At 42.0% G+C, this 26,549-nt stretch overlaps 1 protein-coding gene across 2 annotated transcripts in view; it reads left to right on the plus strand.

Moving 5' to 3' along the window:
• The window catches only part of SCG3 (secretogranin III), a 46,922-nt gene extending 21,380 nt beyond the window's left edge, over positions 1-25,542 (plus strand). For both annotated transcript variants that reach the window (XM_053593124.1, XM_053593125.1), the window contains exons 10-12: positions 1,776-1,913; positions 17,322-17,402; positions 25,231-25,542. In XM_053593124.1, coding sequence (XP_053449099.1) covers positions 1,776-1,913; positions 17,322-17,402; positions 25,231-25,349 — 338 coding nt within the window. In that variant the 3' untranslated portion in view covers positions 25,350-25,542. The remainder of the gene's footprint in view (positions 1-1,775; positions 1,914-17,321; positions 17,403-25,230) is intronic.
• The last annotated feature ends 1,007 nt before the right edge of the window (positions 25,543-26,549 follow it).

Consider the following 26,549-nt stretch of genomic DNA (forward strand, 5'->3'; position numbering starts at 1 on the left):
TTTCTGTTTGTTCTATAATTGAGGAGAAAAAAAACAAAACAGGCCAGGCACAGTGTTTCATGCCTGTAATCCTAGCACTAGGGTGAGAGAATTGCTTCAGGCCAAGAGTTTGAGACCAACCTGGGCAATATAGCAAGACTCATCTCTAAAAAATATATATATTCTTTTTTTGAGATAGAGTTTCATTTTGTTGCCCTCGGTAGAGTGCTGTGTTGTCACATCTCATAGCAACCTCAAACTCTTGGGCTTAGGCCATTCTCCTGCCTCAGCCTCCCAAGTAGCTGGGAGTATAGGTGCCCGCCACATCGCCCAGCTGTTTTTTTGTTGCAGTTTGTCCAGGGCTGGGTTCGAACCTGCCACCCTCAGTACATGGGGCCGGCGTCCTTCTCATTGATCCACAGGTGCTGCCCTCTAAAAATTTTTTTAAAAATTAGCCAGGCTCGGGTTTGAATCCAGCCTGGGCCTGCCAAACAACCATGACAACTACAACCAAAAGATAGCCAAGCGTTGTGGCAGACACCTGTAGTCCCAGCTACTTGCGAGGCTGAGGCAAGAGAATTGCTTAAGCCCAGAAGTTGGAGGTTGCTGTGAGCTCTGATGCCACAGCACTCTACCCAGGGCGAAAGCTTAAGGCTCTATCTCCAAAAAAAAAAAAATTTAGCCAGGCTCAGTGGCTTATGCCTATGGTCTCAACTACTTGGGAGACTGAGGTGCAAGGCTCTCTTGAGCCCAGGAGTTTGAAGCTACATTGAGATATAATCATGTCACTACACTTTAGCCTGGTGACAGTGAGAGATTGCCTCAAAAAAAAAATTTTATTAAAAAAGCTTGTTGTTAGACTGCTTGAGATTCCATATATTTTATTGGCTGTGGAAGGCATTACAATTGTTTTGAAGTGGTTACCTACTTCAAGATTTATGATTTTTAATTTAACATAGGATTTGCTAGGAGGAAATGTAATTATTTTTAAGTGGGAAGTAAGCAAGCATTATCCGTTTTTGATGATAAGAGTCCAAGTCTCTGCTGGGTGTGGTGGCTCACACCTGTAATCCTAGCACTCAGGGAGGCTGAGGCAGGTGGATTGCTTGAGGTCAGGGATTCAAAACCAGCCTGAGAAAGAGTGAGACCCCATCTCTACTAAAAATAGAAAAAATAGCCAGGCATTGTGGCGGGCACTTGTAGTCCCAGTTACTCAGGAAGCGTAGGTAGGAGGATCATGTAAGCCCAAGAGTTTGAGGTTGCTGTGAGGTATGATGCCACAGCACTCAACCCAGGGTGACAGAGGGAGATTGTGTCTCAAAATAAAAAAAAGAAGGATCCAAGTCCCTTCTTTGCATTTAGAGTTACCAGGGTAAGGGAGTGTGAAGAAAGGGGCAGAAGGAAAGAAATCTTGCCATAGCTCCTAATCCTTAGATGCTAGTAAACTGTTACTGAGTAATAGACTGTTCTTAATAAGACAAATAATTTACCCTGTGATGACACAGTGTCACAGAAGGGAACGAATGCTAAATCAGAATCTAGAAAGCTGAGGGGTTGCTCCAGCTTTTCTGTTAATTCAGTGGATGACTTTAGACATCTTTTTCCACTTTCTGGGCCTCAGTTTCTTCTTGTGTGTAGTGGGGGCATAGGGGTTGGACTAGAGATAATCACTAAGATCTATTTCAGTTCAAAAAATGATCTGAATGCAAATTGCATCTTTCCAGTGAATTTTATTTCTGTATTAGGAATGAAGTAATAGATAGGGAATACAGTTACAACTCACAATCTGATTACAGCACCATCAGAGAAGAGTCATGAAGAGACAGACAGTACCAAGGAAGAAGCTGCTAAGATGGAAAAGGAATATGGAACCTTGAAGGATTCTACAAAAGATGATAACTCCAACCCCGGAGGAAGGACAGATGAACCAAAAGGTACAAGTTTGATAACTCTAGGATAGCAATGAAATTGGAGAGGCGAAAGCTTTCCCCACTCAAGGTAGGGTGGTCCAAGGAGCAGGCTCCACCAAATCTGAGAAATTAGTGGGATCTTTATAGAAAAGATTTGTAGTACCTTTATTTGAGTAGTAATTTTTTTTAATGGTTTTGAGTCTCCTGGTATAGCAAGTTGGTTTATCTTTTGATGGTCTTTAGTGGCCAGTGGACTTTTGTGCTTTTTTGTTTAACGTGTAATTTATAATCTGAAGAATTTATCGAGCAATGCAGTAGAACCTCCATAGCTGACCACCTCCCTACATTGACCTTCTCCTTTAGTTGACCTAATTTTCATAGACTGGACAGGCACCACAGGTATATATCAGGCTAATAGGCCTAGTTCCTTATGTTGACCAGTTGTTATAGTCCCTTGGGTGGCCAACTCTCCTATATTTCTTTAAACTTATTTAATACTCCTCTAAATAGTTACATGCTACTTATTCAGCAAGGTTGCTAAAATTTATGGCTTTAACAAAACAAAAATAATTCAGCAAATTCCATGAATTATTTAACCAGTGATTACATAAAGTAAATTAGTTTACTATTTAAATTGCACACGAACTTTATGTCCACCCTGTATATAATTGTCTTAAATAGCGTAAACATATCAACACAACATAAGATTTATATCTTCCTAAAATTTTAGAAACTTTACCAGATCCTCAAAAAAAAAAAAGATTCAATGAGGTTGTCAGTTCTGAATTGTTAACCCTGTGATTTCAGGTCAGAATGTTGGATCTAATTTTATCATTCAATGATTCAAGCTCCTTTTATTACCAAAGTTGTGCTAGTTACACATGGAAATTTTACATCTCCATGTCTCAGATATTCTTTTACTGAAATTCAATGTCTCTACTAGATTTAGTGAACACATAGCTTGAATCTGACTTAATGTTCTGTCATTATGATACACTGAGCTCTTTGACATAATTGGAACCTTAGTTATGTCTTATTATTGTCTCCTTAGTAAGTTCATCTGCAGGGTTTATTCCCTGGGAGCTGAGGGAGTAGGCTAGTGCTCTTTTGGGGGCGAGGGGATAGCACCCAGCTAATTTTCAGTGGTTATTATAACCAACTATCAGTGGCCACCTGGATGAACTTTGCTTATTCTTTGTTGTGATATGATCTAAGACCACAAGGGCTGATCTTCATTGTATAGTTATTCATTTTGAGGGGATTTCTTGGCCTACTTACAGGTTCCCTACCAATCTCTCCTGCTTATAGGAATAGAAGCAGGTTCAGGTTCATACCTGATAATAGACCCATGCTTAACAATGTCTGTGTATCCAATGGAAAAGAAACAAACTAGCTCTGCATTTAATACCTTAAAACTCAATAACAGCAATAAAATTACAAACTGTTTCCCTTTTATATTACTACTCTTGTTAATACTTTATGTTAACTTTTTCTATTGATTTAAATTGTTCCAGTTGCCATTGATGATGATGATTTTATGCTTAAATTGGCATAGATTGGGCCGTGGGAGCTCCCTAAGTTTCTCTTTTATCCTTTTTGCATATTATCTTTGCTTTCCAACAACAACAGTAGATTCTATTTTCTTTTCTTTTCTTTTTTTTTTTTTGCGATTTTTGGCTGGGGCTGGGTTTGAACCCGCCACCTCTGGCATATGGGACCGGTGCCCTACTCCTTGAGCCACAGGTGCCGCCCTCTTTTCTTTTTTTTTAGTGACTAATTTTTTTAGTGACTAATAGTGACTAATTCTCACATAAATTGGATTTCATTTTGACCAAAGTACATTATTTGAACAATAATTTTTAATTCAACTTGTTCACATGTTGTTTAGGATATTACATCCTCATTTATAAGTGAAGTAGGTTTGTAATTTCCCTTTATAATAATATATTTTTTCCAATTTTAATACCAGGTATATCCAGATGAAGTAGAATGATTTTGAAGTATTTCTTCTTTTTCTATTGTCTATAAGATTTGGCATGATCTGTTTTTTGAACTTATCTTCTATTTTTATTTATAAAAATAAATATTCTCTATTTTTTGAGACTTTGGAAAAAAAAGAAAAGAAGTTAACTGATGACTCCATACTGAACCTCAGAGTCAAAGCATTCTATGATACACATACTTTCATCCGACAATGTGAATTTTACTTTTTTTGCATTATTATTATTATTGCTCAATATTTTCATTGCAGCAATCATCCGATTTCTTTTCTGATTGTATTTATCTTCGTTCTTTACGTGGTTTTGTTTCTAGTCCTTATCTTAAGCATTGTTATTGTTATTAAATTTTAAGCCTCTTTAATTTTGTGAAGGCAGAAAGTAGAAACCAAATACACACATGTACATGTATAGAGAAAATTAAAAACAAACAAACAAACAAAAAAAAACCCAGTATATTCTAGACCCTCTCTGAATTTTCTTTTCCCATGACATGAAATCAGTTCCTCTTCAAAGAGTTCTGGTTCTTTTTTGTAGAAAATGCTCATGTGTGTATGTATAATTAGAGATCTGAACCTGGGTTATATATTTTCAAATGAGTAGTGATTATGATGACAAAAGCTGCTTGTATTTCAGCTATTGGGACTTATTGGGGACAGGGCTAAAAAAATATTTTTATTCTTAATATATCCAGTTCATGTTGATTTTTCCCATCTTATGAGGGAGTTTTTATTGTGTCCTTCTTTTCTCTAGCGTGGATCATCACAATTTTCCCCTATATTGGCATTGCTGACATATCAACTCCAATTGTGTGGTAGTGGCCTTCTGGAAAAAGGTTATGATGTTGTACCTGGGCTCAGGAGGAAAGACTGTTGGAATGATCAATTAATAGCATTTGTCCCGAGCAAGGAACGTTTAAGCACCCTGTAAGACCCATCATGCTACTCTGTTACTTCCATTCAACCATATGTTCACTCTGGATGAATGGTGAACTTTGTTTTTAATATCTTTTCTTTTTTTTGAAGATAAAGTGGTAAAATACATGCAACATAAAATTTACCATCTTAACTATTTTTAAGTGTACAGTTTAGAGGCACTAAGTACATTCACATTACTGTGCTACCATTGCCATCATCCATCTCTGGAAACTCTTCATGTTGAAAGACCAAAACTCTAGGCAGGGCGCAGTGGCTCACAACTGTACAGCTAGCACTCTGGGAGGCTGAGGCAGGAGGATTGCTTAAGGTCAGGAGTTTGAGATTAGCCTGGACAATAGTGAGACTTTGTCTCTATAAAAAGTAGAAATATTGGCTAGGCATGGTGGCATGTGGCTATAGTCCCAGCTACCTGGGGCTAAGGCAAGAGGATTGCTTGAGCTCAGGAGTTCAAGGCTGCAGTGAGCTATGATCACTGCACTCCAGCCTAGACAACAGAGTAAGATCCTGTCTCAAAAAAAAAAAAAAAAAAGAAAGAAAGAGAGAAAGACACATAACAACAAAAATGTGAAACTGTACCCACTAAATAATAATTTTCCATTTCCCCTAATACCTGGTAATCACTATTCTACTTTCTATTTTCTTTCTTTTCTTTTTGAGACAGAGTCTCACTAAGTCACCCTGGGCAGAGTGCCATGGCAGCAATCTCAAACTCTTGAGGCTCAAGCAATCCCCTTCTCTGACCCTCTTGAATAGCTGGGACTACAGGTACTCACCAAAATGCCCAGCTACTTTTTTTCTATTTTTAGTAGAGACAGGGTCTTGCTCTTGCTCAGGCTGGTCTCGAACTCCTGAACTCAGGCAGTCCAGCAGCCTCAGCCTCCTAGAGTGCTAGGATTACAGGCATGAGCCAACACACCCAGCCACCATTCTTTCTATCTATATGGATTGACCACTCCAGGGACCTGGTATAAGTGGAATTATATGGTATTTGTCCTTTTGTTCCAGGCTTATTTCACTTAGCATAATGTCCTCAATGTTCATCCATGTTGTAGCATCAGAATTTTTTTTCCTTCTTAAGACTGAATAATAGTCTATTGTGTACATACAAAATACAGTATATATACATAGAGGGTCCCAAAAAAAGTACATCTATTTGAGGAAAGGAAAAACTATATTAAATTGTAATACTCAAGTCACATTTGACTTTTGCAATTAAAAGAAGTGACTTGTGTGCATCTTTTGTGGTATGTATGTAGTATTCCAATTTTAATACAGTTCTTTTCCTTTCTGAAAATGTGCATGCATTTTTGGCACCCTCTATGTATATATACCGTATTTTGTTTATTCACGCAGTCATCTGTGGACGCTTGTGTTGGTTCCATCATTTGGCTACTGTGAATAATGCTGCTATGAACATAGGTGTACAGACATCTCTGATATCCTGCTTTCCTTTCTTTTGTGTGTGTGTGTGTGTGTATATATATATATATAGAGAGAGAGAGAGAGAGAGAAGTAGAATTGCTGGATCACACGGTAATTCCATTTTTAATTTTTGAACAACCACTGTACTGTTTTCTATAGTGGCTGTACCATTTTAAATTTCTACCAACAGTGCACAAAGGTTCCAATTTTTTCACATCCTTCCCAACACTTGTTATTTGTTTTATTTTTATTTATTTATTTATTTATTTTGAGACAGAGTCTCAAGCTGTCACCCTGGGTAGAGTGCCGTGGCATCACAGCTCACAGCAACCTCCTACTCTTGGGCTTAAGCAATTATCTTGCCTCAACCTCCCAAGTAGCTGGGACTACAGGCGCCCACCACGATGCCCAGCTATTTTTTTGGTTGCAGTTGTTCAGTTGGCCTGGCCAGGTTTCAACCCACCACCCTCTGTGTATGTGGCTGGCGCCATAACCACTGTGCTACAGGCACCGAGCATTTATTTTGTTTTATACTAATGAATGTGACGGAAGATGAGTGGTAAAACTTTTTAAAAATAGCCAACCAGGAAAAGAGTGGCCTAAGGCCTAAGACAGAAAACCATGAAATGGCCAGAGAGAGCACAACAGTTCACCCCAGTAGAAACCCAGGATTTCTCAAGCATCTACTCTGGGAGCAACCCACGTGTAATGATTGTGCTTCACTAGAACAGGGCAAGCCATATGCTAGATCCTTTGCCTTGCTGGGGCAGCATGCTCAGTGCTTAAAACAACACATTGTATCACCCGTAAAGATCCCTGGAATGGGTGCTAACAGGTCTCTTTGTTTCTTTTTTTTTTTTTTTGTAGAGACAGAGTCTCACTTTATCACCCTTGGTAGAGTGCCGTGGCATCACATAGCTCACGGCAACCTCCAACTCCTGGGTTTAGGCGATTCTCTTGCCTTAGCCTCCCGAGTAGCGGGGATTACAGGCGCCCGCCACAATGCTTGGCTATTTTCTGTTGTAGTTTGGCCTGGGCCGGGTTTGAACCCACCACCCTCGGTATATGGGGCCGGGGCCCTACCCACTGAACCACAGGTGCCGCCCTCTTTTTTTTTTTTTTTAATTTTCTTTTTGAGACAGAGTCTCACTTTGTCTCTGTAAAGCTCTGTAGTGTCACAGCTCACAGCAACCGCAAACTCTTGGGCTCAAGTTCAAACTCTTGGGCTCAAGTAATCCTCTTGCCTCAGCTTCCGGAGTAGCTGGGACTATAGGCACCCACCACAACACCTAGCTATTTTTAGAGGCTAATTTTAGAGGCAGGGTCTTGCTCTTGTTCAGGCTGGTCTCAGGTGATCTTAGGTGATCCACCCACCCAGGCCTCCAAGAGTGCTGAGATTACAGGCCTGAGACACGGTGGGGTCTCTTTGTTTCTTAAGAAAACATGTTAGGACGGTGCCTGTGGCTCAGTGAGTAGGGCCCCGGCCCCATATACCGAGGGTGGTGGGTTCAAACCCAGCCCCAGCCAAACTGCAGCCAAACAATAGCCGGGCGTTGTGGCGGGCGCCTGTAGTCCCAGCTGCTTGGGAGGCTGAGGCAAGAGAATCACATAAGCCCAAGAGCTGGGGGTTGCTGTGAGCTGTGTGACGCCACGGCACTCTACCGAGGGCAGTAAAGTGAGACTCTGTCTCTACAAAAAAAAAAGAAAACATGTTAAAAAGGAATGGGAAGGAGGTGATTCTTGGTAGCCCCCTATTGCCTGTTTAGGAAGTGAGTGAGTGGAGACTAAAAATAAGGGTATTTTAATAAGACTATTTTAATAAGACTAAAAAGCCTCTCTTTTTATTAGGATTTCTACTAGATAATAACAGGAAGAAAGAGGAGTAAAATTCTATCCATTTAGTGTTATTCTTTGTTTTTTTTATGTGTGTGTGTGTGTTATTCTTTGTGATGGCTGTTCTGAAACATCAGGAAAGGGGTAGGAACTTGGGGTTAAGTTAATCCCCCTCATTATTTAGAGGTGTAATGTATTCATATTGGCCCTGACCAATATGGGATAAGAACAACTGATTCTAATGCAGTTTAGAAAAAAACAAACTGAGCTTTAGCCAAGGAGCAACATTTCTGGAAAACAATGTAATTAATCTCCAAAAGACATACTAAGATTTTTGTACTCACAGTTGCTTTGTTGCACTTTTTTCAAGGGCTGTTTTATTTCTCTGTTATAAAACTCAGTGAGAAAACATTTCTCTAAGTAGAAAAAGTAAAGCATCCATGTGAGTGGAAAGTAGGACTGTGGGTTTTTTTGTTTGTTTGTTTGTTTTCTTTTTAGAGATAGGATCTCGCTCTCTCACCTAGGCTGAAGGGCAGTGACATGGATCTTAGCTCACTGCAGCCTGGAGCTCCTGGGCTCAAAGGATCCCCCTGCCTCAGCCTCCTGAGTAGCTAGGACTATAGGCACATGCCGCCACGCCCAGATAATTTTTGTATTTTTTATAGAGATGGTATCTTACTGTGTTGCCCAGCCTGGTCTCAAATTCCTGGCCTCAAGCAATCCTCTACCTCTGCTTTGCAATCCTCCTACCTCAGCTTCCCAAAGTGCTAGGATTATAGGCGTGAGCCACAATGCCTGGCCAAGGCAGGGTTGGCTGCATTTCCCCGGACGTTAGTCAGCAATACACAAACATTTATTGCAATGGCATGCCTGGCACTGTGCTCAGGAAGCAGCCACAGAAAAACAGCAGATTCCATGCTTGTCTTTGAGGACTCAAGCAAGCTTTGAAATGCCTGAGAATAGCTTTTAACTCCTCTGTAACCGAGGGCAGCACAGGCCCCACACGGGCAGGTGCACCACACTCATTATGGAGGCAGGCATGTGTAGAATGGGATCCCTTCAGGAGAGAAAGTTGGAGGACGTTACAGAGTAGAACAAGGGATGGCGTAATGGCCTCTCTGAAACCACTTAAAGAAATAATCATAAGAGGGACACATTGGCAGCCATTTCTGTTGGGAGTTTATTTTGGTTTTGCAGCATCCATTGATGGCCTTATCTAATTATAGCAAATATTTATTAACCATGCCTAGCATGTGCTAGATCCTATGAGGAATGTAAATAAGAATATTAGTAACAACAACAACAACAGTAATAATACCCTATGTTTATACCACTTCAATTTATAAAGGACGTTGCTATGCATCTCATATTTTTTGTTTTTTTGAGACAAGAGTCTGACTGTGTCACCCTCGGTAGAGTGCTGTAGCGTCACACCTCACAGCAACCTCCAACTCCTGGGCTTAAGCGATTCTCTTGCCTCAGCCTCCCAAGTAGCTGGGACTACAGCTGGGTAGTTTTTGTTGCAGTTGTCATTGTTGTTTTAGGAGGCCTGGGCTGGATTCGAACCCACCAGCTTTGGTGTATGTGGCCAGCGCCCTACTTACTGAGCTATGGGCACCGAGCCCATGCATCTCATTTCAGGTATAATGTGAAAAAAAATCCAATTTTATTATCAATGATAAAAAATGACACATTCACCTTTAAATATACAGAGAGTGCCAAAAAAAATGTACACTCATTTTAGGAGAGGAAGCTACCCTACTCATGCCTGTTGCCTGGTGCTACTAGCATTCATCTGATTAATGCCACCTTTTGACCAAGTATCATACTACACATTACTACTGTAATTCAACTTCGAATAGTAATACACAGATAACATCTCTGAAAATGGAGATACATTTTTTTGGCACCCCAGTAGTTGAAGCTATTTAAATTATTACTTTCTATAGTGAGTCACATTAAGAATCATATTTTAAAGTGTTGATTTCTAATTGGTACATTTATTTCAATTTGATCATTATTCCTTAATTTAAAGATATGCCAATAAAATATAATTTGTTCTAATTCAGAACAAATCTATAAAGTTACTGGATTTTTCAAGTAAATTGCTCTCTAGAAACAAAAAAAAAAAACCATTTAAAAACTATTCCATTATCTAAGTGTAGCTCTTTTTGCTAGTTAGATGTTTACTCATTCACGTCTGTTCTGTGAGTCACTAAAAATCTTTTTTTAAATCATCCAAGCGATGAGATAAACATTATAACACCCACAAACTCATTACAAAAAAAAAAATTTAAAAAAAAGCCCTCATTCCAATGCCATAAACTTGAGTCATTTGTCAAGTTTATGGCTAGATAATGAAATTAGGTTGAACAGGGTGATCTCTAAGATAACTTTTTCCTAAGTAGCCTATTCTTTTCCTATCTTTTTTATAGGAGCCAGAAAAGTTAGCCTGTTTCATTAGTAAGTTGATTATATACTCTTATTTTTTAAGCAACACAAGAGAAGGAAAATTATGCTTCAAGTCCCAAGGCATTCTTGGAAATGTCTAAAAATACAAAAATAGTGAATCCAGTTTTCTCCCCTGGGAGTCTGTGAGTGGGCCAGAAGCAAAGCACAGGCCCGGAAGACATGGGTTTTTCAAGGATAGAAAAGGAGAATTTTTTCCCATTTATGCAAGCCATAAATCTCCTTTTTAGAATTCACCCCTTAAAAAAAAAAAAAAAAGAATTCACCCCTTAATTTATAAATCAGTAAAAAAACAACAACAACAACAACAAAAAAAAACAGAAGATGAAGTCGCTCAAGATCTCATGACCAAACAGTGAAAAAGCTGGGCCTTGAACTCATGTCCCCTGAACTCACAATCTAGAGCTTTCCCAGTTTTCTATGCTGCATCTAATAGGTATGTGAAATGGCATCATTACACAGAAATTCTTGAATTGAACAGCTCTGCAGCCCCTGTTGGCATCCACAATGCCAGTATCAGTTGCTTTGCTTTCTGCAGTTCAAAACTATAGCCATGTGACCTTGACAATAATTTTAAGCATTATGTCAAACTTAATTTTTATAGACACTCTTAGAATAGAATATCTAAAATCTTTTTTTTTTTTTTTTGGCCGGGGCTGGGTTTGAACCCACCACCTCCGGCATATGGGACCGGCACCCTACTCCTTGAGCCACAGGCGCCACCCAGAATATCTAAAATCTTTAGTACATCCAGTATGCAGTAAGTTAACCCTGTTGATTTGTATATAATATTTTTTGCAGGGGAGTGATCAGAACAACATATTAGGGTCAGGAAAATTTTATATATATAAAAGGATATTTCTCGGGGCGGCGCCTGTGGCTCAAGGGCTGGTTCAAAACCTAGCCCCGGCCAAAAAAAAAAAAAAAGAAAAAAAAATGCTCAAAACGATATTTCTCTTGCAGTGTAGAAAAGCTTAACAGCAGAAAAGTAGAGCTGCCTCTTGACGCTGGCTGTCTTCCCATCTGCTTCAACATATGTTTTAAGAACTTATGCTCTATTACCTCAGCCATGAGCTATTTTTTTCCAAAGGAAGCTGAAATAAATTGGGGAAAAAATAGTCCAGCTTTCCAAAGTAGACTCACAGGTTTTCAGTGTACACTGTGTAAATAACAGATCAGTGTTACAGCTCCAGAGAGGAGAAAAGTAAATAGGAACCAGCTGCTTCTCTCCCAGAGCAGAGAAACACCTGATGTTATTCCCGTTGTCACCAGTGCTCCTGTAGATATGTGGAGGTCTCAGTACTGGTGGCAATTGTTCCCAGATTTTGTTCCTCATTGGCATCACCTCAGAATCATTAAAAAATACTGATGCATTGTTCCTATCCCCAGATACCCTGATTTAATTGGTCCAAGAAGCAACCTGGACATTGGGCTTTTTAAAATTTAGCTAAGTGATTTTAATCTGCAGCAAAGGTTGGAAACCACTGCCTTGTTTGCCAGTTTGGTAACAACAAGAGGCACTGCATTCCTCTGGTCTAAAAGGTAAAGTTGACCCAGCTCCAGTCATTAGAGGCTCCAGATTCATTCTGTTTCAAAACCAGGCACTGACCTTTTCATAGCTGTGTCCCTTTGAGTGTGTCACTCACCCTAAGCCTGAGTTTCTTAAGTAAAATTGGAACAATGTTTACCTCCCACCAAGGATTGGGGTTAAAAAAAGAAAAAGATAATGGTACTTATGATACTTATTTCATAGAGTTCTGTGAAGAATAAATGACGTGGATATAGCATGTCTACCATACTTGTGTTTTAAATTGTTTGTGATATATATATATCAATCAGATTCGGAATCCATAAAATTTCAACTCTTGCCAGTAATTTGTTTTCATTTAAAACAGAGAGATAAAAATCTGTGCCACTTATACTTTTTTTAAAAAAGGACTTTCTCTAGTTTGGATTCCGTCCTCGCTGAGCAGTTTTTCGTGTTTTCTTTTGTTTTGTTTTTGTTTTTGTTTTGAGACAGAGCCTCAAGCTGTCACCCTGGGTAGAGTGCTGTGGCATCACAGATCACAGCAACCTCCAACTCCTGGGTTCAGGCGATACTCCTGCCTCTGCCTCCCAAGTAGCTGGGACTATAGGTGCCTGCCATAACGCCGGCTATTTTTTGGTTGCAGCTGTCATTGTTGTTTGGCGGGCCCAGGCTGGATTTGAACCCGCCAGCTCAGATGCATGTGGCTGGCACCTCAGCCACTTGAGCCACAGGCGCTGAGCCGCTCACTGAGCAGTTTTCTAATTACAATTTGACTTCTCTGTAGGAAGCCTTCATCCATTTACTCATTCAACAAGTACTTATTGAGGGCCTACTATGTGTCAGTTCTGGTTCTAGGCATGAGGGCACATCAGCAAACAAGATATTTGTAAAGGAGGAAGACAGTAAACTTAATAAATTATAGGATACAGTAGATGGTAAGTAATCACTTTCTTTAAGAAGGATGAGGGGATGGGGTGTTTCATTTGAAAATAGAGAGACTGGCCCAGGGCGGTTTCACGCCTATAATCCTAGCACTCTGGGAGGCCGAAATGGGTGGATTGTTCAAGCTCAGGAGTTGGAGACCTGCCTGAGTAAGAGCGAGACCCCATTTATAATAAAAATAGCCAGGTGTTGTGGCAGGTGCCTATAGTCCCAGCTACTTGGGATGCTGAGGCAAGAGAGGCACTTGAGCCCAAGAGTTTGAGTTTGAGATTGCCAGGAGCTATGATGACACGGCACTCTACTAAGGGCAACAAAGCAAGACTCTATCTCAAAAATAAAATAAAATAATAAAAAAGATTGTTCTCATTTTCTATGTTATGACCCATAAGAGAGTAGTCTCAATGGATTACAGTCTAGTTCTCTTCAAACTGTAGTAAACTTATTCTTTGTGGTGGGTTGATAATGTCAGTATAGTGAATAAATTTGCATTTCCTGCATTTCCTATTTTTAAAATCCCACACTATTTTTATAGGCAAGTGGTTCCAGAACAAAAGCAACCTGGCGAGATAATGATGAGACCTCTGTTTCCAATTGTCTTATGTTGAGTTCCCTCTGAAGCTGAGCCTAAGAGAAGGCTTTAGGTGAAGTAGTTTAATTGGGAGGTGACTCCAGGACGCCCCACTGTGGGGTTAGGTACATGAGCTGGGGAAGGGAGAGGAGCCCATATAAGGTGTGTTAATGAGCAGGCTTCAGCTATGGGCAACTGGAACTCAATTTCACTGAAGACCTCTGGGGAACCGTAGCTAGAACACATATGAGGAACCAGCAAGCTGACACGTCAGTCTACCGATTTGACCCATTATCAGTTAAGTCTATCCATCATCAGCATATCGGGAGAGAGAGGGACGCCTGACAGTGGGGAATGTCTGCTATGTTATGAGAGAAACCTCATAGGTATTTTTTTTTAGTCTCTTAATTCAGAATTATTTTTAAACAGAGACTAAGTTGTATTTTTACTTATTTCAAGTAAGCTCATCACATCGTGATACAATATCATGGAAAAAATGCTTAAAATCATTTAAAGAGCAAGACTACTTTCAGAAATACTCAAAAGTTTCCGAAGCCCTGACTACCTAATGTGCTACTGACAAATCATTATTTATTAAAGAAAACCCAGTGAGCATCACTAATTTGACTTAAATTCTTCATAAATAATGCAGTTGCATTGTTTAGTAACAGTCTACACCAAGATTTCCTTCTTTGTTCAAAATGCCTTATCTAAGTGAATTAATTTTAAATAGAAGACAATGTTTTTATGTTAACAAATCATCCAATTAATCTTCTCAGCAACCAGCAATAGACTGTGAAAATCTCAGTATTGGTTGTGGTGTAATGGATTGCTCTTCACATGCTCTGACATTCGGAAAAAACAGCCGCTGAAACCAAGGGTGTTTCCACACAGGCTACTGAAGTGAATAGGGACTAAAGATTGTGGGCCGGGCACGGTGTTCACGTCTATAATCCTAGCACTCAGGGAGGCCAAGGCAGGTGAATTGCTTGAGCTCAGGAGCTGAAGACCAGCCAGAGCAAGAGCAAGACCTGTCTCTATTAAAAATAGAAAAACTAAGACCAGGTGCACTGGCTCACGCCTATAATCCTAGTACTCTGAGAGGCCAAGGCAGGTGGATTGCCTGAGCTCACAAGTTTAAGACCAGGCTGAGCTAGAGGAGATCCCATCTCTAAAAATAGCCAGGCGTTGTGGTGTGCACCTGTAGTCCCAGCTACTCAAGAGGCTGAGGCAGAATAATCACTTGAGGCCAAGAGTTTGAGGTTGCTGTGAGCTGTGATGCCACAGCACCCTACTGAGGGCAACAAAGTAAGACTTTGTCTCAAAACAATTAATTAATTAAAATAAAAATAAAGAAATAAAAATAGAAAAAGTAGCCGAGCGTGGTACTGGGTGCCTGTAGTCTCAGCTACTCGGGAGGCTGAGGCAAGAGAATCTCGTGATCCCAAGAGTTTGAGGTTGCTATGAGCTATGACTCCACGTCACTCTATTGAGGGTGACAAAGTGAGACTCTGTCTCAAAAATAAAATAAAATAAAATAGATTGTGGAGCTCTTCTGTTGTCCATTTATACCTTTCTGCTTAGGAAAGTCTTAGGAAAGTCTCTGTGCTTCTTTAGGGACCAGATAACATAAAACCCTCAGAGCTTCAAGATAAGGAAAAAGGTGTCAGGAAGTCATTTAGATAAATGCAATGATGGAAATTGGAACATTGAAGGCTCTTGAAACAGTGTGATTGTACATGGACAGTAGTCAGATGCAGCCGGGTTCAAGCCTGGCTCTCCTGGGTGATCTCAGCATATTACTTTATCTGTCTGTGTTTAGTTTTATCATTTGTAAAATGGGAAAATACTATTAGGTTGTTGTGAAGAATAGAAGACATAATGCATTTTGGAGCCTAAAGCACAGTCCCTGGCATGTGATAGGCACATAGTAGAGGTTGCTCAACCAAGAGGTGTGCACGGTAGACTGGAAGTGGCAGGGCTCAAGGAGGGGGTCAGTCTGGGTGGTCACCACACTGAGCTTCACAGCCATTGCTTCCGCAGGCTCTGGACTTTGAAAATCTCTTTGTAAAAGCTGTCTGGTCCTCTCTAGACCAGGTCTCTTGGTACTAACACTCTGAGCATTAAGGACTCACCTGGGTAAGGTAATGATTGATTTCTTTGATGTAGAACATGGGGGCATTAATGGCCATATCCAAAGACAGGGTTTTCTCTTTCAGATAATACAGGTAGTAGAAACTAAGCAGATCAGAGTTCAAATCCCAGCTCTGTTATTTCCTGTGTGGCCTTAGCTAAGTCACTTAGGCTCTCTGAGCCTCAGATTCTCATTTCTAAGTTAATGATGATTTCCACTTACAGGCAACCGTGCAGATATGGAGCATCACAGTAGGTGCTTCGGGGATGCCTGGTATTCCCCAGCCACACTTGAGGCCCACTGGAGAGTGTTCACATGCAAGGGAGTTTTATTAGAACTGGTTCTGGGCAGCGCCTGTGGCTCAGTGAGTAGGGCTCTGGCCCCATATACTGAGGGTGGTGGGTTCAAACCCCACCCCAGCCAAACTGCAACAAAAAATAGCCAGGCGCTGTGGCAGGTGCCTATAGTCCCAGCTGCTTGGGAAGCTGAGGCAAGAGAATCACCTAAGCCCAGGAGCTAGAGGTTGCTGTGAGCTGTGACGCCACAGCACTCTACTGTGACAAAGTAAGACTCTGTCTCTAAAAAAAAAGGAAAAGAACCAATTCGGGCACTGCCTGTAGCTCAGTGGGTAAGGCACCGGCCACATACACGAAGGTTGGTGGGTTCAAACCTGGCCTGGGTCAACTGAACAACAGTGCCAATGGCAACAAAAATATAGCCAGGAGTTGTGGCGGGCGCCTGTAGTCCCAAGCTACTTGGGAGGCTGAGGCAAGACAATCGCTTGAGCCGAAGAGTTGGAGGTTGCTATGAGCTATGACACCACAGAACTCTGCCTTGGGTGACATAGTGAGCCTCTGTCTCAAAAAAAAAGTTCTAAGGTTCACCATCCAAACCTTGAAGTGAGGCACTGGTCACCTCTTCATCTGAATTTGTGCACATCCCCTCCCAGGACTGGGCAGAAGACTTACAGAGCTGCTTACACAAAACCACATATTTGGCTTTTTAACTGAAGTGTTGGGGTCTTTAAGTATCTTCCACTCCGGTTTAGTCCTTGACCTGATAATGCACCTTGGTTTGGAATAACCACCTCTATCCAGTGACATGACCTTATCTAAGAATTGTCGGGACTCACATATCTGTTATAGTACATCGCTTCTCTGCCAGAGCATCAAACTTGGTGTGGATAATGCTCCTCATTACAAACACCCCCTTCAATACACAAACACACACGTACATACACATTCAGATATGCACGTTACCCACTCAGGGACACCACCTTGCAGGTGTTCCTTATGGCCGGTATTTGTGGTTTTGAACATATACGTCAGGGGTCATCAAACTGCGGCCCGCGGGCCACATGAGGTGGTGTGATTGTATGTGTTCCCATTTTGGTTTTTTACTTCAAAATAAGATATGTGCAGCGTGCATAGGAATTTGTTCATAGTTTTTTTTTTTAAACTGTAGTGCAGCCCTCCAACAGTCTGAGGGACAGTGAACTGGCCCCCTGTTTAAAAAGTTTGAGGACACCTGATCCGTGGTCTTTAAAGAGAGATACGGTGATATTTTATGAGTGTATGATATGGCTCTCTTGCCTTTTCCAGGGAAAACAGAAGCTTATTTGGAAGCCATCAGGAAAAATATTGAATGGCTGAAGAAACATGACAAAAAAGGAAATAAAGGAGGTAGGGATTTACGGTGGTCATACTTTGCAGACTTCACCTGTTTGTCCAGGGCTCTTGTTATATAAAGATTCCCACAACCAAATTGACTGTTCTCACGTCTCCCCAGAGAGCCCAAGAGACTCTCGTCACCACTCAGATACAGAGGGGAACAGAACTGCCATTTCTTATTATTCAAATCAGCCTTTCATGCAAAGGCATTTTCTTTTCTTTTATATTTTATTATGAAAAAAAGTCAAGCAAAAGTAGAATGAGTAGTAAAATGAACCCCTAGGTGCCCATCGCCCATCTTCAGTAATTGTCAACATTTTGCCATTCTTGTTTTATCTACTCTCCTTCTTTTGGAGTATTTTAAACAATGCCACTTTCTGAGCACATGTTAAGTGTACTCTGTAATCACAAAAGCAGTCACTCACTTACAGAAAGCAAAACACAGAACCAGACCCTGTTTTGAGCACCAGAATCATAGATGTGGCCATGCCAGGCGCTCACAGCGTCAGCACAGCTCTGGTTGGACCTGCTCAGTGCCGTCCTGGATAGGGGTAGTGGTGCCAAGGAGGCCAGAGGATGGGGTGGATAGTGGTGCCAAGGAGGCCAGAGGATGGGGTGGATAGTGGTGCCAAGGAGGCCAGAGGATGGGGTGGATCCTCATACCAGGACAGAAGGGGAAAGGGCCATAGGAAAGCCTTTGCTGGGAAGGTCAGGAGGACTCTGGCCAGGGAGACGAGATGAAGGCAGAAGGAACTCTGGGTGCCCAGACATAAAGGCACAAAAGAGAAGGTTGTTTCTAGGAAATGGAACCATTCATTTCTGAAAAGAAAAAGGTGTTTAGAGGGATGAGCAGCCAAGAGGGCAGTGGCCACACCAAGGGATGTCTGTACACCCTGGAAAGGAGGCTCCAGGGGAGCCTAAATTGGGGCCTAATTAGGTTTAGAACTGAGAAATCCATCTGACAATATTGTGATTACGGATTGAAAAGAAAAAAACCCAGTAGGGAGGAGAAAAATAAGGAGGCAAGAATCTGCTACTCGGGAGGCTGAGGCAGGAGAATCGCCTAAGCCCAGGAGTTGGAGGTTGCTGTGAGCCGTGTGACGCCACGGCACTCTACCGAGGGCGGTACAGTGAGACACTGTCTCTACAAAAAAAAAAAAAAAAAAAGAATCTGGAGCGGAAATAATGGGGTTTACACCAAGGCAAGGTAGAGTAAATAAAAAGGAAGGGAGGAAAGAGCTCCGGGAGAGGGAGGATTCTGGTATGATTCCCGGTGTCTGGCCAGAGCAGATGCAAAGTGACGCTTTTCCAATGAGATGAGTAATGCTTCTCAGTAAAGTGCATCCCCATCACCTGGGGAGCTTCTAAATGCCTCATTGCCCAGGTCACGCTTCAGCACCACTCAGCAGAAGCCCTGGGGACAGGGCTGTGGCGTCAGTGTTTTTCCAACTCCCCGGATTATTCCAGTGTGCAGCCAAGTCTGAGAATTGCTGAGATAGAACACAGTGGGAAGAAGAGGCAATTTCAGCACCCTTTTAGCTGGTGTCCTCTAAGTTGAGTGTGTCGACTGAAATATCACAAGATCTGTATCCAGTAGAACCTTTGTAAGTTGACCACCCAAAGGACTGTAACAAACTGGTCAACATATGGAGGCGGTCAACATAAGGAGCTGGCCCTGCTGTACTGATACATACATGTGGTGCGTGCCTGGTCTATGAAAATTAGGTCAATACAGCGAGGTGGGCAACTATGGAGGTTCTACTTTCTATTTAGAAAGGAGAGCTTTAAAAGGGTTACACCCGGAAAAGGGGCCATTCTGACAGGCTTGGAGCCTCTGGCAAAGACCAGAGAAAGGCATTTTGAGAGAAGGAGGGATGACTGGGTTGGCCAATTATACATATTCAACAGGCATAGGAGGGGTATGAATATATTCACGAAGGTGGTATCAAAGCATGTGTACTGAACAAAACTGCATGTTACATGTGACCCACATTCACTTTGGCATGAAAACTTAACATTTAAATGTATTACAATTAGGCCATATATATCAAAACGTCTTTTCAGGACACAAAGGCACTTACTTGAGCGTGCAGCCTCTGTAAACCAGCAGAACCAGCCCATGGCCAGTGGCCTCCTTATCAGGAGAAAGTTACTGACTCATTCTCTTGTCTAATCAAAGCTGTAGTTACAGCTTATAGAACGAGGAGAAACAGATTATAGTGATGAGGCCGCAAATTGTTTTAATATTACTTGAGACCAGTGGTTGTTTAACTACTAGGAAAAAAAACAAAACAACTTGTGACAGAATAGTTTCTTTTATTTGGGGTTTTTTTGTTGCAGTTTGGCCAAGGCCAGGCTCAAACTCGCCACCCTTGGTATATGGGGCTGGTGCCCCACCCACAGAGCCACAGACGCCGCCCCCTAGTTTATTCTTTAAATGTAGGAGGTAGAAGATTTAAATTTGCCTTGTGTGGCCTTGGGTCCTGTTTATAATGTGGTATATCTTACTGCTACAAAGACTCTGTTCTGATAGTCTTATGATCCCTATTTTAACATTAATGCTGGTCAGTTGTTGTGTATAAACCTCAAAAGGAAGAGGATATAATGAGGTTATGTTTGACCTCCCGTCCTGTTATGGCTGAGAATTCAGTTTTTAAGATTTCTCTGGGGTCCCTTTGGGGGTGGAGTTAGGATTTTAATTTTCATTTACCAATGTGATAAAGACAATTACCAGGTATTCATACATACTTTATTTCGTTCAAAATTGTTAATATATAAATTTCCAGGCTGTCAGTTACATTAAAATTCACATGAAGCATATTTCAGCAGATCTGTCACTGATTGAAGATGCTGCATTGTTTTATATACCACTAAGGAAGAAAAAAAAAATGTGGCCAACTAAATCATACCATGCCATTGATGACTGCAAAGACATTAAAATAAAAATGTTTACCTTAGGATCACCATAATACAGTGTGTCCCAAAATACATTCAGAAACTAATGTAAATTGCACGGTACACCCGTTTGGAGTATTTGTTATTGTTTTCACTTATTAGCAATATGAATCAGATTCCTGGTCATTACCAACAACATCATGCAGTTCAATCTTCCCATTCTGGAAATGACCAACCTAGTGAAGCCTGAACTCTGGTGCTTGCATTTGGAAGGCTCTGTTAGCAAACTTGAGAAGGGTAGTGTTGAGGGTGATGCTGTCCTTGGCCTCCAGGAAGTGAGGACAACATGCACATGCTCTCTTGAAGACAGACAGAGAGCTTTCTTCCCTGCCCTCATGTATGTCCTGCCTGACTTTGGGTCATCTCGCAAAGCCTGTGGGAGTCTAGGTCCTAGGGCCATTCAGAGGCTGCAGCTGCACAAGCAGGAAGACTTACCACAGTTTGGACCTTTCTTACCCACTGCTCATAATCTTGGTTTGTCAGGGCCTGAGTGGCCTGAATCCCCTTCCCAAACCCAGAAAAAGGAGGTCCATGTGATGTGATAAGATGATAAACTCTTTATGCAGCCTTAAAAAAAAATGTGCTTTTGGGCAGCGCCTGTGGCTCAGTGAGTGGGGCGCCAGCCCCATATGCCGAGGGTGGCGGGTTCAAACCCAGCCCCGGCCAAACTGCAACAACAAAAAAAAAATAGCCGGGCGTTGTGGCGGGCGCCTGTAGTCCCAGCTACTCGGGAGGCTGAGGCAAGAGAATCGCATAAGCCCAAGAGTTAGAGCTTACTGTGAGCCGTGTGATGCCACAGCACTCTACCTGAGGGCGGTAGAGTGAGACTCTGTCTCTATAAAAAAAAAAAGTGCTTTTAAGAAAGTGAATCACAGCCCTTATCTCTTTTGAGTCTTATAAGCTTAAAACCTTTTTTAAGGTTAGCAAGGTGGCTCCTGGTTTGTGTGCCCTAACAGCCAGCCAGGGTAGAACTGGGATTAGATGCCAAGGGTCTTTTCCTCTGCACCATGCTGGTTTTGTCACTGCAGAGTAATACCCGTGTCATAAAGACAGAATTATTTGCCGGTTTGTCTATTCAAATCACTGGAGCTGGCCGGGTGTCATGACTCCTGCCTTAACCCTAGCACTCTGGGAGACCAAGGTGGGTAGATTCCTTGAGCTCAGGAGTTAGAGACAAGCCTGAGCCAGAGTGAGACCCTCTTTCTACTAAAAATAGAAAAACTAGCCACCTGTAGTCCTAGCTACTTGGGTGGCTGACACAAAAGGATCACTTGAGCCAAGAATTTGAGGTTGCCGTGAGTGATGACAATGCCACAGCACTCTAGCCAGGGTGGCAGAATGAGACTCTGTTTCAAAAACAAACAAACAAACAAAAAATCCAAATCACTAGGGCTCTCCACATTTATCTATGGGAGTTTGCCTTTTGTCATATTAAAAATGTTGACTCCTGCCAGGCACAGTGGCTCAGGCCTGTAATCCTACTGGGAGGCCGAGGCAGATAGATTGCCTGAGCTTAGGAGTTCGAGACCAGGACTAGCCTGAGCAAGAGTGAGACCCCATCTCTACTGAAATAGAAAAACTAGCTGGGCATTGTATCGGGTGCCTATAGTCCCAGCTACTCAGGAGCTGAAGCAAGAATATTGCTGAAGACCAAGAGTTTGAGGTTACTGTGAGCTATGATGCCATGGCACCAGGGCAACAGAGTGAGACTCTGTGTCAAAAAAAAAAAAAAAAAAAAATGTTGACACTGCAAGCAATTCTGAAGTGCCAGTATTAATGAATCAGCAACGAGCAAAAAGTGCCTCTCTGTGCCCTAAGAGTCAGGAATCAAGGGTACCCTAAGAGTCAGGAAGAGTCAAGGAAGAGTGCCCTAAGAGTCAGGAATCAAGGAATCAATCTTGTGAGGTGCACACAAAATACATGCTCAGATTCCTTCTCTGTTTTGTGCCTGAGAGAAAGGGAGAAGTCAAAAAAGTGAGCATTTATTGAAATTTTACTTTGTGCCCACTGGGTGCTTTTTATATTCAGTACTTCAAGGCCACAGAATGGCCAAGCAATGACTACAGATAGCCCTGGGTTCAGAACCTGACTCCAACCCCCACCACCTCCCAGGGCAAGTCACTTAACCCCTCTGTCCTGTTTCTTTGTCTCTGAAATGGGGGTGCTAATGTTTACCTATAAGCTGGAGACAACGGCCCTCTCCATGATTCTTCCTATTCTCTCACTCAACACAATAATAATCCACTCCTGTGACCAAATGTGGGAGGGTATCTCCCCACACACGGAGAAAGCAATCAGTTCTGTAGTGGACACCAGCTGGGTGTTCCTAGTTCAATTCTGACACTATCTACCTGGAGATAGCCTCAGAAATCACAGGTTGAGGGCTCAGTCCCACAAAGCCACCTGTTTGTTCCTATCAGTCACAAAGCTGGGCCTCCAGAATATCTACCAACCAGTTTCATGGAGTTTCCCATGACCCCCTCTTTGAGTTCTATTAATTTGCTAGAGCAGCTCACAGCCTGTTTTAAAGGCTACAAACAAACAGCCAGATGAAGAGATATGCAGGGCAAGGTCTAGAAGGGTCCTGGGTGTAGAAGTTTCTGTCCTTGTGGAGTTGGGGTGCACCACCCTCCCAGAGGTGGATGAGTTCTTATTCACCTCGCTGTCAGCCCCCACATGTTTAGCTTTCCAGAAGCTCCCTTACCCTGTCCTCGTGGGCCTTTTATGGAGACATCATTGAATAGGCACAATTGATAACCATATAGATACATGATTGGACAAAAAGAATATAATTTAAACCCACAAGACCTGTCTGTTCAGATTCTCCTTGGACTCTCTGTATAGCATTCCTCCCTTCAGGGCATGGGGCAGGACCCTTCTGAAATTAGGGGATTATGACCCACAGACATCAGATGAGGATGTGGCCTTGGGCAGGTGTAAGGAGGCAGGAGAAAGTCAGAGAGAGATTCTGTTTCCTGAGGCCTAAAATTCCCCAACATTGTAACAAAAGACTGTAATAGGGGCTGTGGGAGTTATCAGTCAGGAAAGATGGAAGAAAACTTACAGTAGAACCTCTGGAAGTTGACCACCCAAAGGACTGTAACAAACTGGTCAACATAAGGAACTTCCATTGAGTACATGTGGTTATGTCTTGTCAATGAAAATTAGATCACCTTGTGCCTATAGCACAGTGGTCACGGCACCAGCCACATACACTGAGACTGGCGGGTTCAAGCCCCGCCTGGACCTGCTAGACAACAATGACAACTGCAAAAAAAAAAAATAGCCGGGCGTTGTGGTGGGCACCTGTAGTCCCAGCTACTCGGGAGGCTGAGGCAAGAGAATCGCTTGAGCCCAAGAGTTTGAGGTTGCTGCGAGCTGTGATGCCATGGCACTCTACCGAGGGTCACATAGTGAGACTCTGTCTCAGAAAAAAAGAAAAGAAAAGAAAATTAGGTGACCTTAAGCAGGTGGTTGATGTAGGGAGGCAGTCAACTATGGAGCTATACACGTGTGTGTATCGTAATGTCATGTTACCTCATGGAGTTTTGAAAGGAGCAAATAAATGATGTTTGTCAGGTACTTAGTGCTGGGAATTCTCTAAATTCTCATGACTGTGCCCCAACAGGGAGCAAATGCTGGCTGGCAGGGCAATAAGCTGTCTCTGAACCTCACTCACCTTAATATGATAAACGCCTCTAGTCATGGTTGTAGAGAGGCCCTTCATGCTTTGTGTTACTGTCACATAGCGACTTCAAAATACGCACGTGACCCAGGTTCAGATTACATTCTGGCTAGCTATACAGATGGCCTTGAACCCTGTGTGCTCTTACGTCCAGTCTTTCTTCTTTCTCTCCCGCTTATAAACTGAGGCATGGCTCTGTTCTGGTCTTTTATAATTATAATTATACACTTTTAAAGAATTTAGGGAAAAAGGGGGCGGCGCCTGTGGCTCAATCCGTAAGGCGCCGGCCCCATATACCCAGGGTGGCAGGTTCAAACCCGGCCCCGGCCAAACTGCAACCAAAAAATAGCCGGGCGTTGTGGCGGGCGCCTGTAGTCCCAGCTACTCGGGAGGCTGAGGCAAGAGAATCGCGTAAGCCCAAGAGTTAGAGGTTGCTGTGAGCTGTGTGAGGCCACGGCACTCTACCGAGGGCCATAAAAAGTGAGACTCTGTCTCTACAAAAAAAAAAAAAAGAATTTAGGGAAAAGCTGGGTGTGGTGACTCATGCCGATAACCCTAGCACTCTGGGAGGCCCAAATGGGTGGATTGCTCGAGCTCAGGAGTTTGAAACCAGCTTGAGCAAGAGTGAGACCCCATCTATATTAAAAACAGATTAGCCAGGCATTGTGGCAAGTGCGCGTAAGTCCCAGTTACTAGGAAGGCTGAGGGAAGAGAATCGATCACTGAACCCAGGAGTGTGAGGTTGTTGTGAGCTGTGATACCACGGCACTCTACCAGTGTGCCTGTCTCAAAGTAAGACTTTGTCTCAAAAGTGAGACTGTCTCAAAAAAAAAAAAAAAAGATGCAAAACCTTGGCCCTCACTCCAGACCTACTAAATACAAACCTGTAACTTCCTAAGACTTCCAGGTGATTTGGTATAAACGTTAAAGTTTGCAAAGCCCCAGCCTTGAGCCAGTTCCCTCTTTGGTCAAATGGGGTGCTCACGGGATTGTGTTGAAGAGCAGCTAAGATAATATAATACACATAAACATCATTCTAAACTGCTAAGTACTGCAACAAAGCCAAGAATTAAAATGTTTTCCAGTGTGAAAGGCAGGGAATTTTATTATTATACAACATATCTCTCCGTTAATGGTAATCACTGTAATAGGACTATCTTGCCTGCTCTTTGCTCATGATAGTCTAATAATATTTTCCAGATTATGACCTTTCAAAGATGAGAGACTTCATCAACCAACAAGCTGATGCGTATGTGGAGAAAGGCATTCTTGATAAGGAAGAAGCCAAGGCCATCAAGCGCATTTACAGCAGCCTGTAAAAATGGCAGAAGATCCGGGAGTCTTACAACTTTGAGAAACATAGTATAGCTCAAAACACTTCTAATTCTGCGATTAAAGTTTTTTTGGCCACAGAAAGTGCCAAATTTACAGTAGTTAACCTTTTAGAAATGGTTAAATCATAGCTTTTTTGCCACAAAAACTATCTGAGAAGTAAAGTTGTATGCAAGCTGAGTTTTTGTATATAGAATCCTTATTTCCTCAGAGATGTACGTTTTATAATCAGACATGTTGCTCTGGAAAAGCCTCTAATGGACTGAACTTAAAACTAAACTTTTGGGTGGCACCTGTGGCTCAAAGGAGTAGGGCGCTGGCCCCATATGCTAGAGGTGGTGGGTTCAAACCCAGCCCTGGCCAAAAAAAACACTAAACTTTCTTCCCGCTGTCTCTCTCTCACACACATACACCCCTAAAGATAAGGGGATTCTGTTTTCAAAGCATGCCAGGTATGAAGCACCCTGTAAATATGTCTGTAATAAGATGTTTCCACAAGTGGGCCCCTTTGGGGAGTTGAAATAAATTCCCATTTCCTCAAAGCCTCATGGCATGAGCAAAGCCATCTGTTTTTTTGGCTGTTCTTTTTTAGCAAGCTCTTTCTGAGGCCCAGTGACACAAAAGGAACCACAAAAATAGGCATCGGATTTGCTGGATTTATTAACAATCTCCCCTTGCTCTTAACATTTACTGTTAGTGATGAGTTTTCAGACACTAAGTTAAAGGGGGTTATTTATATATTCTCCAAGAAGACAAGTGAAGTCATAAGCAAAGTAAAAATGTATGTCACCTCTGACATCTACACTAGATTTGACCCAAGTGAAGGTGTTTCAATAGAGTGTTTGGCCAGGCAGTAGGGTAGAAATAGAGATAAAAATCATTCCTTTCCCTGGGAACCAAAGAGGGTAAAGGAGATTCCCTGGAGGAAGAAGTTAATGAACTTCAGCTCCCTGCAACTCCACAAACACAGCCCTGGAAACAACTGCTAAGTGGCCTAAGGTCCTTTTGAAATGTTAATGGTCAATGTTCACAAACCAAAAATGTTTTGAAATGTATTATTGAGTGTGAAATAATTATATAAGTATTTTTTCTATATATTTGCTCAATATCATCAAAATACAATGCTTTGTGTAGTATCTGTCACTGCTTGAAACAGCCTTCTGATGCCTACATGGTTTTCTTGAATG

Source organism: Nycticebus coucang, chromosome 6 (genome assembly GCF_027406575.1).
Source record: "Nycticebus coucang isolate mNycCou1 chromosome 6, mNycCou1.pri, whole genome shotgun sequence".
Lineage (NCBI taxonomy): Eukaryota > Metazoa > Chordata > Mammalia > Primates > Lorisidae > Nycticebus > Nycticebus coucang.